The sequence below is a fragment of the Mustela putorius genome, unplaced genomic scaffold, assembly GCF_011764305.1.
Source record: "Mustela putorius furo isolate JIRA1106 unplaced genomic scaffold, ASM1176430v1.1 tig00003949_pilon_pilon_pilon, whole genome shotgun sequence".
NCBI classification, from domain to species: Eukaryota; Metazoa; Chordata; class Mammalia; order Carnivora; family Mustelidae; genus Mustela; species Mustela putorius.
This window is the reverse complement of record NW_025422093.1, coordinates 7,334,017-7,346,640: the sequence shown is the minus strand read 5'-3', so window position 1 is coordinate 7,346,640 and position 12,624 is coordinate 7,334,017. Positions and strand designations below refer to the sequence as shown.

General features: G+C 39.1%; 1 protein-coding gene across 6 annotated transcripts in view; it reads right to left on the bottom strand.

Moving 5' to 3' along the window:
* Window positions 1-12,624, bottom strand: part of ANK3 (ankyrin 3) — a 671,415-nt gene that overhangs the window by 47,548 nt on the left and 611,243 nt on the right. For 5 of the 6 annotated variants that reach the window (XM_045069903.1, XM_045069904.1, XM_045069905.1 and 2 more), the window contains 7 exons: window positions 8,372-8,583; window positions 6,935-7,142; window positions 5,805-5,901; window positions 4,909-5,137; window positions 4,168-4,293; window positions 3,285-3,407; window positions 1,711-1,792 (listed from right to left, as the gene is read on the bottom strand). In XM_045069903.1, the coding sequence (XP_044925838.1) occupies window positions 1,711-1,792; window positions 3,285-3,407; window positions 4,168-4,293; window positions 4,909-5,137; window positions 5,805-5,901; window positions 6,935-7,142; window positions 8,372-8,583 (1,077 nt within the window). Of the gene's footprint in view, window positions 1-1,710; window positions 1,793-2,840; window positions 2,868-3,284; window positions 3,408-4,167; window positions 4,294-4,908; window positions 5,138-5,804; window positions 5,902-6,934; window positions 7,143-8,371; window positions 8,584-12,624 lie in introns of all 6 variants that reach the window. The other variant, XM_045069902.1, reaches the window with a different exon arrangement.

Genomic DNA, 12,624 nt, shown 5'->3' with positions numbered 1-12,624 from the left:
TAGCGTTTCCTTAGTTTCCTTATTGTCCCATCTTAGTTCTTTCCATTCTTCTGTTTACCACCATCATGCTCCCTTTCATAAAACAGAGAAAAGGACCCTCTTCCTTCTACCAAAAGTCAAGGAAGATAAGCCACGTATTATACTATAACTGAAACTAACTAAAAAATAGCAATACTTCCACAAGTGGGAAAAATTCAGTTGACTTAGCGTAGACCTCACCTTAAACTCATATATCCCCCCCAGATATCTTAGGGATCAGAATCATATGGGAGCTCACCTGCCCAGAGGTGCCTTGGACCTAAAGGAGCTGGTCATGGAGATTGTTAAAATCTTAAGGACATTGCCTAGGAGTCCCAACCAGCTACTCTGAGAGCCTTAGCTCTGAGGCAAAATAGTATTCCCAAGAAAACTTCTACCCAGCAGATGTAGTCATATGGAAAAAACCACTTAGTTATACACATATGCTGTTCCTGCTTTGTGATAATAGGGGTTAAACTTAGCCTTTGTGGTTCTGGAAGGATTTAGACATTTATGCTAGAGGCAAAAACTGAGATCCGGAAGGACCATTCACGAGTGTGGTAGCATTTCATTTCTCTTATGCTCTCCATTTTGTGTCTGAATACAAAAGTTTCCCTAGTAGTCAAGGAGCTAGACTCAGAAGATTATACTAAGACCTCTAAACTAAGTGTTCCTGCTGCACATTTAATGTGCTATCTTGGCCCACCGAAACAAGAATTCAGGGAAGGTGGGAAAAACCAAACTTGTGGCTCTTACTGGTAAATTTCCAATCTCTCCTGAATGCAAGTTAATGGTAGGTAATGAAAAGTAGCTAGAAATCGTCCGCTAACTTAACAATAATTTTTGTAAAAATCCTCTTCTGATGGATCAAACACGGTGCTGCTCTCAGCATTCTTAGCTCCTGTCGGGGGAGGGAATCGCTGGAGGGCTGAGGGAACAGGAAAGGATGAGGTGGAGAGGGAGACAGATGAATGAGTAGGACTGAGTGAATTTATACCTTGATACTTGCAAGCCAGTTAACAATGAATCAAAACAATCACTGAGAGGAGAAAAGGACTAAGCCAGTCTAGTGAAGACTAGCCTTGGAACTGGTGTTTAATAAAGGGCAGTGGGGGAGGGGTTGGGGTAAGAGGAGGAAGGAGGAAATAAGGAATCAGTATAGAAGTGCTACCTCAAGACGGTAGGAAAATCTAATTCTTGCAAACTGGGAAGAAGGAGAATCAGGACTAAGATCTAATGATCTACCTATATTAAGAAAAATGAGATGACAATCAAAGTTACTTTATCATTCCTTCTACCATCCCACATATATAAAAATGAATATTTCCCTTTAGAGAATCCGAAGCAATATTTAGACTTGAATCAATATTGGCCCGATATCTCCTAGTTAACAAACAAGGGAAATCAAGATTTTTAAAGACAAGTAACGCATAGATGCTTCTAATTTAAAAAAGAGATAGTGCTTAAAAAAAAAAAAACATTTTGAACTTATGAGCTAAGGGAGTTTCTACTTCATATTTTGAACTATGTACAAAAAAAAAAAATCACTTAGATTTCATGATAAAATTTTCCTGCAGGCAATTTTTCTTTCGTCACTGGGTTTTCAAAGGACCCCAAATTCAGTTTGTACAGAAAAAATGCCTCTTCTTATAAAAACCCACGTAGATTAGTAGAACGTGTTAGGAAACTCACTCATTCCGGGCTCAGTCAAGTAGCTGTAGCGCTTACGTAAAGCTAAAGACGCGAAGCTCTGTCGTCGATCTGCTTTCTCGGCCTGGAAAGGGAGAAGGGAAAAGAGACTCTGTCCAACTTCCTTGGGGCATTTTCACAGTTTTGAAACATTCTGTAGGATGGCATGTGGATACCTCGTTTATCTTTATTTTTCTTCTGATGGATTTTCCTCATGAAAATGTTCATTTCCTATTGTGGGTCTACAACCCCACCCCGATGTCTCAACCAAATTACCATCACTTGGCAAAGGTAAGAGCATCAACACAGCAGACTACAGGGGACTACAAATACAAGACGAGCGTTACAGAGACTTCTGATGCTGAGCAGTAAATCTCCCCAAATCTATTGGTATTGAAAGCACATATATCACGATGTACAGTCACTCTATGTGAGTACATTCAAGGAAAAGGGGCACACAGGGTCTCGTTCCGATTACTGCTGTTGTTTCTACATGTTGAAAGGCATAGAGTGTAGGTGAGGTTAAAAAAAGGTTAACGATTTTGTTAGACATAAGGATTCTATTTATTACTATGGAGGTGGGAGTTTTAAAAATCCATTTATCCTATAGCTTGGGGAAATAGCAGGAGATGCCTTTGCAAGGAAAAAATTCATTCAAAACCAAATGGAACCACTACACCCTTAAAAATGGCCAGGATAATTATCTTTAAATAGAATACTAAATATTTATCAGTAGCCATGGGACACATATTTTCTAGTAAAGAACAACTTGATTTATACACTAAAGTTTCCTGTTTCTCAGGATCTTGATTTAAATGTTACACAAAGTGGATATTAGGCAAAAGTACGAACAAATGTGTATTTATACATGCCACGCTACTACATTTAAAAAATGTTGGAAGAATGTTAGTTCCTCTTTTTAAATCATTAGCCGGATTATCTTAATCTAATAGCCATGTGGCAGAAAAGCAAACTATTCTTCATGAAAAGTGTATATATCCTTCAGCTCACTTACGCTAAGAGCTGCAAAAATAGCATACGGTTCCCACACTTCAGCCCTCTGCAACTTCTTTTATACAGAATTAATTTTTATTCTATCTCTGAGAGAGTAAAAGCAGAAGTGTTCATATTACCTCATCATCTTGATCTGACTCTGTCTCCTTTTGGTTCCAAGATGCATTGCAGAGACAAGGAATATTATAATGGACAGCAGGGAAAAGAATATCAGGATATGAAAAGGACTGAGTAGGGAGCACAAAATGCAAGCTGAATCAAGAAAGCAAAGCAAATCAAATGAAGCCAACACAAAATATCAAGAACCGTACATCCACGGCAAATTAATGTGTGACGTTATTCGAAATCAAGAATCTACAAGCTAGCGGCAGGAGCAGGAGCGATATACAGACCGTAAGAATCTGACACCACAGTAACAAGACTCAATCTATACACAGAGACTAGTTAAACTCGAGCTTCAAGAACTTTAATCATGTGACAAAGCATTCCTTAATCGCATACCGAGGGCCCATTTCTCCAAGACCAGGGGAAGAGACTTACAATAAACCGGTATTAAAAGATACCTTTTTATGTGCTGGCAGAGTGATATTTAAGTTGCAGACAGCTGTTTGAGGCAGTCCTTTTGTTGTCTTTGGTTCTTTCAGAAAAGATAGACGACCACAGGGCTCTTGGCTGGTGTCTCTAACCTAGAAGAATTTAGGTGGTTGACAGTTATAGAAAGAGACTTTTCTGAGGACTCCCGTCTGTACAAGAATTAAACAGGTTTATCTGACAGAGCCCTTCAGGAGGCGGGCAAAGGGAAAAGATGGCGGTAACCATTACAGATCAACGGCGGTGGTCACGTGTTAACTCAGCGGGATTTAGAATGCCCAACTCCGAAATCAGACCCAGGACGGCTATGCCTGCTGGTTTCCCTGGCATTCTGCTACACAGTCTGGGTTATATGCATTTGCTTCCTGTCCAATAATTTGTTTTCCTCAAGGCCTTGGTTTTAGCAACGATAATAACAGCAAATAACCAACACAGTAAACAGTTGTCCCATGTCCTTCTGTTCTCTGAGGAGGGGGAAGGTATCTCCAGAATGTCCTTGGGCTCCATCAGAAATGAAGATGGAACTTAAATACTGAGTTTGGATTTCATCCATTATTTGATTACTGGGCATTAACCAGATATGATGCATTTTACTATTCTAGATGGTCTGGTCTTACAAACATCTGCTTGAACATAAATGATCATTGAGATGTTTAAAAGGTAAAGACTCTTTGTTACTAATTATAAAGCTTTCCTGGCTCAAAAAGACACTCGGGAAAAAAATCTGACCTTGTTCCTCTGAATTCAAGTTTGGTGGGATATTACAAACTGAATAAATCACTAGACTCTTCTGTTTTTATTCTCTAAGAGCATTTTTTGCTTTTTCAAAATTCAGAGTCTCTGTTAATGATTTACCTTGATGGAAAATGGCAGTCTATTTTCTTTGAAAGCATAAAAGTTAAAAACAAGTTGCTGTCCTCCTTTGGTAAGTGGGGCCAGATTTCCATAACAGTCAACATAAATAGGTTTTCCTTCCAGAACCTTTTAGAATAAGAGAAATACATAATTTAATGTTAAATTAAGTTGAAAGAATTTTGAGATTTTTAAGTCACATAATATTAAAAGACTGATTGATATATTTCTATGTCACATTTGTCTCCTTATTAGGAAACTACTTCTATGGTGTTATTTGCCACAAAAATAACTGTTGGCTCACAATTCAACTACTGTGATTGGAAACCAAAGCATGCACATGTACAAGACAGAATTACACATTCAGTTCTATTCTAGCAACTTTAGACATCTTTGAGAAAGTGCTGACATCACTTCTTCATACAGACTTTGAAAGGGTTTTTTGTTTGTTTTTTTACTCAGATACTTACACTGGGTTTAAAAAAGGAAAATCATAGTAATGTGTAAAAGACAGTGACCATAAAAATAAGAGAACTCAAGTCACCACAGAGAAGTGTAGACCATCATGTGGATTGCTTAGTACTGCACCGTAACCAAGATAACCTCAAAGACACACAAATAATTTGAGAATAAAAACCTGAGATCGAGAATGGGCTTGGTATTTCTGGTGAGTGCTGTTATGACCTCAAAATAAAACCCCAGATCTGGGGGATGTAATGGAATGGACCTGTGTAAACAAGGTACCTCAATATCTTTGCTTCTGGCAACTTCCTCAAAATTCTCCTGCTGCTCTAAGGTTTTGTCCACTTTGTCATCCGTCATGCAGAAACAGCGCAGGCAGGATTCTACGGGGTCATTCATTTTGGCAAAAACAACGAACTTGGCCATATATGGAACACATATTAATTCTCTGTACAGTTGTGTGGCTAACCCCACGGTTTCTAAAACTTGATGGCAATCTGCGAGCCAAAATCTGAGAAAAACAAAAACAAAACGGGGATGACAATGAGGTGATTTAAAAGCCAAATCTTAAAGAAAATTCACCATTAAAATATTGGGGCATATAAGGGAACTACCCCCAAACATTAACTTGTTCATTTAAAGAAACAACAAAGGTGTTTACTCTGTTTACAGAAAGCCTATGTTTATTACTTGTTTTAATTTTCTAAGGAAAAGCTAAGGGTTCTTTTCTCTCTCTCTTTTCCTTCCCTTAAGATTCTGTTCCCCCACCCTTCCTTTCCACTCCTGCTTCAGAGTTTAATGTCTTACTTTATGCTGGATGGAGCAAGAATTTTATGAAATGGAAATTCTATCGGTTTTTTTTCCTTGAAAGCATAACAGTTAAAAGCAAGTTGCTGTCCTCCTTTAATACTTGAGTCCAGATTTCCATAACAATCAACAGAAATGGGTTTTTACAAACTGCTAAAAACTAGAAGAAGCAAGTCTAGCACCGTATAGCCCCCTGTGAGGGCTGGTAAGATGACTTACGCCAGCCAATTTTAAATTTCTGAGTTAGGCCCAATTGTGCCATCGAAATTAAAAAAAAAAAATCATACTAGTATTGAGCACAAAAACTTTCACTTTCCAAAAGGTAGTAAAATGAATTCCTTAGTGCTTTTTGGAATCTTTTATTCCCATACCTGGCTGAAACATTGGTTGTAAAAGAGACACAATCCTTTATGAAGGTCAGGGGAGTTGTTCCTGTGATGTCTTCCCACTGAGCCGGTGAGGTGCCCCCTGGGAAAACAGAGCAGATATGTTGACTTCATCATGGGAGGGGCTCCTGATAAAATCTGCATTATCATCCTGTTCTTCCGGCACTGCCGTGAACTTGCAAACTTCTGCACGTTCAGTCAATGGCAGGCTCTAAGGTTGGTCTTCCTCTCTACTCTCCTTCTGTGCTTTTACTGCCTTATGGTGATCTCCTTGTAAGACGTTATAGTTTTTAAAAATTACTTTTCAGTTTGTCTGGCTATTAACGGATGGTCTAAATGGACAATCACAGGCTATCAAGTGCATTTTGTAAGTGCAATTTATAAGTGCAAATAACTGTTGTTCAGAAAGACAATGTAATTCTTTCCTATTTTTTTTAATTTTTTAAAAAAGACAAGAACTATCAAGAAAGCTAAGCAGCAGCAGATTTTATACTGCCCAAATCATTTAATTTTCCAAGGTAAAAAGAGGAATCAGCCACTAAAACTGCTCATAAAAACAAAACAAAGAAAAACAATCTTAATTTAGGACTTTCTGTTAAAAATCGTAGTAAGTTAACTAAATGAACTAAGCTCTATTTCAGGTGCTCATCACAAAATGTGTTCTCCTGTCCCTGCAGATTTGGTCTATTGGTTAAACTCGGGAACTGAGTGGTGAGAATCACGTCCTCTGCTCTGCCCTGCGCCTGGTGCTCTGTGGGGCTTGTCTTCTCCAAAGTCTGTCCAGCTTCCTTTAGTCTAAAGGGTGTTACAAGGTCCACCACCTCTCCCTAGGTCCCTGAGAAATGACCCAGATGATCTAGTAGATGCTGCATTATTTCAATAACCTCAAAAGAGCACTATTATTACGACTACTACTGAGTCATGATCTCAGCATCCTAAAGGAAGGTACAGGGATATCGCAGATGAGGGGATGGACAAGTCAAAAGCTTTATTTATTTAATCTTTTTCCTAGTCTCATAAAGTTGGCACGGAGGCTTCAAAGGCTTTACATCTCCATACAGAATCACTGCAAGTTGCTAGCCTCAGCAGCAAGTAACGGGACAAGGGGACCCCACCTGTGATGCTACAGAGCAGACGCAGGTTCGGTGTGGTGTCCCCCTTGTACCCATTGGCTACGCCTTCACCCGAGGGCGGGGGCACCGGAATGGTCATTGTGATAGGTTTATGGAATTTCCTTCTTCTTGGTTCCACAGTGACGATTGGGCTAAATGTTGCTTTGTTGCCAAGGATCTTTTTCACAATTTCATCAGGAACAGGCTGGGCCTAAAGACAGAGAAAGGACCTTAGGTGGAAGTTAACATTTTCTCTCATTGGGAAATTGACTTTTTAAGTAAGGAGAAAAAAAAAAAATAAAAACAGATTCTCCTGTCAAAAAAAAAAAAAAAATGTCTTTCTTCTTCATCCTTTCTCACTACTTCAGGAGGTTGTAAAAAAAGAACCCAAACAACCTCCTCATGCTGTAGCAGAAACCGGTCAGTGTGTTTCCCCAACAGAATATGGACGACACGAGCTTGTGTGACAGAGAGGCAGTTAAGTCTCACAACGGAGAAGTCTTTTGAGCTGATCCAAATAAAGATCAGCAAATACTGAGTCCAGTGTATCTTAAACCTATGCGGGATATCCAGTAAAAACATCACAGAGGAGATTTGTGCCCAGGTAAGAACTGAGGTGACTTCAGAGGTAAGTAACAAAAGCACATTTAAGATTTCAGTTCGAGATTACCAAACCTAATGTCTTCCTTTTTGGCTTTTTTGCTATTTGGCAAGATACTCAATTTGGGAGACAGCTGAAGGGAACTTCCCGGCTCTGAACTATAAGGCCATCTCCTTAGCTCCGAGTGGGAACTGAATACCTTCCCAGCGCTTACAGTACTTCACTCTAAAAAACCTCACAAGAAGAACCTCAGTCAAACTATTAATGACTATATTAATTGACACAAATTAAATTACTTTCCTTATTATTTTATTTTTTCAGTAGGTTTAACTGAAACAAATAAACGTAAGAAAGACGACTCTTGCCAGGATGTTTAGTTAGCTTTCCAAACCCAAACAAGTTCCAACTGGGTTTGGATAAAACCCAGTATTTATGATGTACTTCCATCAAAATCTGAAAGCTTGCAAGTATCCTTATTACTGATTTTTATGAAACAGCGTCTTTCTTATAAACCAAGTCAAATGTGGTTTGTTTCTTTAATGGTGTATTTGCTCTTTGGAGCTCCTGTCACTCCAAATACCAATAACGTATGGTTAACAGAACAATCTTTCATCAGATCCAAGTGATGCTTTTAAAAGAAAAACCCTAAAATACGTACCTTTATTGAATAAGCCACCAAGCTTACTTTATACTTAGCGCTTTTCATTTCGAAATAGGTTAATGAATCCCCAAATGGCCCAGGGCTTTGATTAGCAATACCATCAGGATGAGTTACAACAACTGTTTTCTGAGTGGAGCAAACGCTCACAGGCTCTTACATAACATGTCGCACATGTTACCTGGAGGCCCACTCGAATCCGTTTGGTTAAAGCCCCCTCTGGGAAAGAAGCCTGGACAAGGGGCACAGTGGTACTGCTCAGTATTCCGCCTTCGGGACCTATCTGGTTGCTTTCCTGCTTAATCCTCGAAACTACGGCAAAATACTGGGGAAAGTCCTTTGTGATAATCCTGCAGATCCGTTTCTTCCCTAGCTCTTCTGGGCTGTCAAGTTCTGAAAAGACAAATGAATGAAAAAGCCATGAGAGTAAGCCTATCCTAAGATACCTTAAGATAAACTGATGTGTAATGTTGATAGCTAAAAACGACATATCCCGTAGTCTCAGCGGAGTTTCAAGGATGGAGAGAAAGCTACATGACTTTAAAAATAATTTAAAGATTTGTAAAGATACTATAAAAGCTATTCATATAGAGTATTGTAGAAAAGTGCTTCTATTGAAGAGGAACGAATGTCTTCAAAAACTGAAATGTTACCTCCTATGAACAGAGCTCTCTACTCTTTAAGAAGAGAGACCTCCTTCTGTGATGACTTACAATAATATACCCTCAAACGGCCAAAGCAGGAGTGAGAAAAAAGCAGGGCCTCACAAGAAAGTAAGAACTTAAGGATGTCTAAAGGCTCTAAAACTTTATTTGAAATCCTCTTTAAGATATTGCCCAAATGATTAATATCATCATCTCCAATCTCTGTCCACCCACCAATAACCCTCATGCATCAAACTCAACCTGTCCACAAATGGACACGTCATTCCTTCTGTCCACTGCCAAACTTACTTCTTCCCCTTTGTCCTAACTCTGGTAATGGACTTAGTTTGTCTAGTCCTCCTGTCTAATAGTTCGACTCACTTTCCTGGATACTTCACATCGAGAGGTGGACGTTGAGCTGATTCCACGTGGCAATGGCTTGTTCTCTTGCCAGTCTCTGTCTGAACCCTCTTTGCCTTGCCTGGATCACTGAGTCACCTCCTAACCATCTCCCCGCCACTCGCCTCTCCTGACTCCAACTCATCCCCTACAGTGCAGCCCGATGGGTTCTCTTCCAAAAGCCAGATTTTATTATAATGCTGGTCAGTTTAACTGAAATAAATGGTTTTTAAAATCATATGAAATAATAGCCATTTGAGACTAGCCAAGAGTATTTGGGAAAAAGAGCTTTGTGAGGGACAGTTTATCTTGTAAGATTTAAAAACTTATCTAGAAGTATCATAATAAAAGTTATATGGACAGACATATAAAAATTTAAGAAATATAAATATAAAATTAGACAAATAGGTCAGAGGGATAAGAACAGAGCAAGAAATTGATTTAAATTTATATATATACACACACATACATGGTGTATATGTAAGTCCATATATATCTACTTCTATATATTATATATTATGTATTTAAAATGAATATATTTAAATCAAAGTCATATATTTAAACTTAAATCAGTGGGGGAAAGAGGTCTTATTTAAGATGGCACTGACACAAATAAAAATCTATTTGCAGAACAGAGCTAAATCACGATATCTTAGTATATATAAATATAAATTCCCACTGGATAAAAGACTTAACTACTTAAAAAAATTAAGGTGTTACCATAAAACAATCAAGAGAATGTTTCAGCCATGGTTAGGAGAAATTTTTGTATTCATAACTGGAAACCCAGAAGCCTAAAAGGTCATTTTGACTATAAATACGTAAAGTTTTCCATGGCAAAAATAGCTTGAAAGACAAAAGGGAAATGAGAAAAGATAACAGCCACATTCAACACATAATGGATCGAAAGGCTCAATCCCCATGGCGGCTCCTGAGTTATCAGAGATGACAGGTGAGCCAACAGAAAATGGCAAAATACTGTAAATGGGCGATTCACAAAAGCTGAAAACTGGTCAGAAAAATATAAATTAAAAAGCTCAAACTTGAAAATTTGCATGGAAGTACTGACTTAAACAAGATACGACATAAATATCTGAGACTAGCCAAGGGTATTTTTGGAAAAATAAATTTGTAAGGCAGAACTGGAAGTATCATGATAAGACAGTTATATGGGGACATCATGGGGGTGAGGGAGGGAGAAGTTATTTTAACATGATGACCGGGAAACCTGTCTCCGAAGAGGTAATAATAGGTGAAAAATGCGAGGGGAGGGGGGAGCCAGGCTGGTAGTGACTCATTGGTATAAAGCATATAAAGTGAGGAAAGAAGAAGATGCAGAGCAAAACGCAGAGTCTGATCCTTTTCAGGGAAAAATGTCATCTGCACATTTGTCTACTTTTACAAGAAAAATTTGCATTAGAGACATTCTAAGCCCATTAGCAATGGGCCACTTGAGAGGGATGGGCCCAGGGAGGTGAGGACGTAAGAAGACAGTGGGTTTACATAGTTGGGGTGGGTTTGCTACAAAATTAAGGGAAAATCCCCAAATTTCAGAGAGGGATGTTGGTTTTGTTTTTGCTGTTACTCCTAACAGCCCTCTCCTCAAACCTCTGAAACATACAGTATCCGTCCTGCCGTTTTTTTAACTATGAACATGTTTGCCTCCTTCATCATAGGACTGAGATCATGGCTTATTCCGAACTAGCAATTTATAAAAAGGTAAGATGGATGGTTAGATAGATGGATCAGGGACATTTTCTCATTTTATAGATTAACCATCAAACTCTGAGGTGGGAACACCAAATTAATTGGTAAATGGGAGAAACAGGGTTCCACCCATATCAGAATGAAACTAGAATTTGGCCTATTTTGTTTCGTGACCATCTGCTTCTCCTCTGCCCTGTTCAAAACTAAATATTGCGTTCTTAGTGAAAGAAAATAAAACAAAGGCAAATAATTTTAAAAAAAAGGTTACTATAGAAAGACAAGAAGGAAACAAAGATTTGCTCAGGAAAATATTCTGCAGAAGTTTTCACCTATTCAGTAATTGACAAAATCAAAGTTTTCCATACAGAGCAGATGTATTTCCCTCCCCACGGTTTGGCTTATTTTAAAAAGTCTGAGTTCCCAGAGTTCATAATTCATGCTGCATAATTCACTACCAGAACCGAGAGAGTTCTGATCATTTGTTTCAGTTGCTGTGTAAGCCATCAGCCTCAGCTAAGCAGACATTTTTATTTTTTACTTCAGCCTCAAACTTATGATTACCTTCTCCTTTAGAAATAGTTTCGGACTCCACAGAGTGCAAGCAGTTTAGGAAGACTGTGCTGTGAAATTACATCCTTCAAACAAGACAAATTTCCTGACTCTGTGTGTAACAAGCCGCGTATCCTGTGAATATGACATTTCCTCAATATCAGTCTGCACCCACCAGGGGCAGCGAGGCACCTTCTGAGGAACTTGGAGCAATACATTCTTCTTAGCTGCGTGTGTGCGTGTGTGTGTGTGTGTGTGTGTGTGTGTGTGAGAGAGAGAGAGAGAGAGAGCGCCGCATGTACAATTGTGCAGAGTTAAGGGGGAGACAACTGTATCACCCCTGGAAACTCTAATAGCTAAGGACTGGGAAGAGTGGCCCCTTTGTGTCATGGGGGTACCCAGGCCATGCTTCTGCTCTGTTGCCCTTGATAAAGCATTAAAACCACTGCAAATAGAAAGTGAGCATGTCCATCTCAGATGCAGCAGATGAGTGGAAAATGGAGAAGCTTGGGGTTCTAACTCCCCACTTGACGTCTAATGTCTTTTAGGATTTGCCAGTGGTTCTGGGACACTCTGTGTTGTACCCACTCTTTTAAACCTTCTAGCAATTTCTCTGTCACCATTAAAATTTGCATAATTATTGATGTTCAATGATGTCTTTTAACAGTTTTTTTTAAAGATTTATTTATTTATTTAAGAGAGAGTAAGCACGTGAGCAGGAAGAGGGGCAGATGCAGAGGGATAGAATCTCAAGGAGATTCGGGGCTCCACACGGGGCTCGATCCCACAACCCATGAGATCATGACCTGAGCCAAAACCAAGAGTCCGACGCTCAACTGACCCACCCAGGAGCCCCTTTTAATAGGTATTTTATTAAAAGGTATTTTATTTTACTTTATTTTTAATTTTTTTTTAATTTTATTTACTTATTTGACAGACAGAGATCACAAGTAGGCAGAGAGGCAGGCAGAGAGAGGAGGAAGCAGACTCCCTGCCAAGCAGAGAGCCAGATGCAGGCCTGCTCCCAGGACCCTGAGATCATGACCTGAGTCGAAGGCAGAAGCTTTAACCCACTGAGCCACCCAGGCACCCCAACAGGTATTTTAAAGATAAGCCTCAGTCCAAAGAAACAACT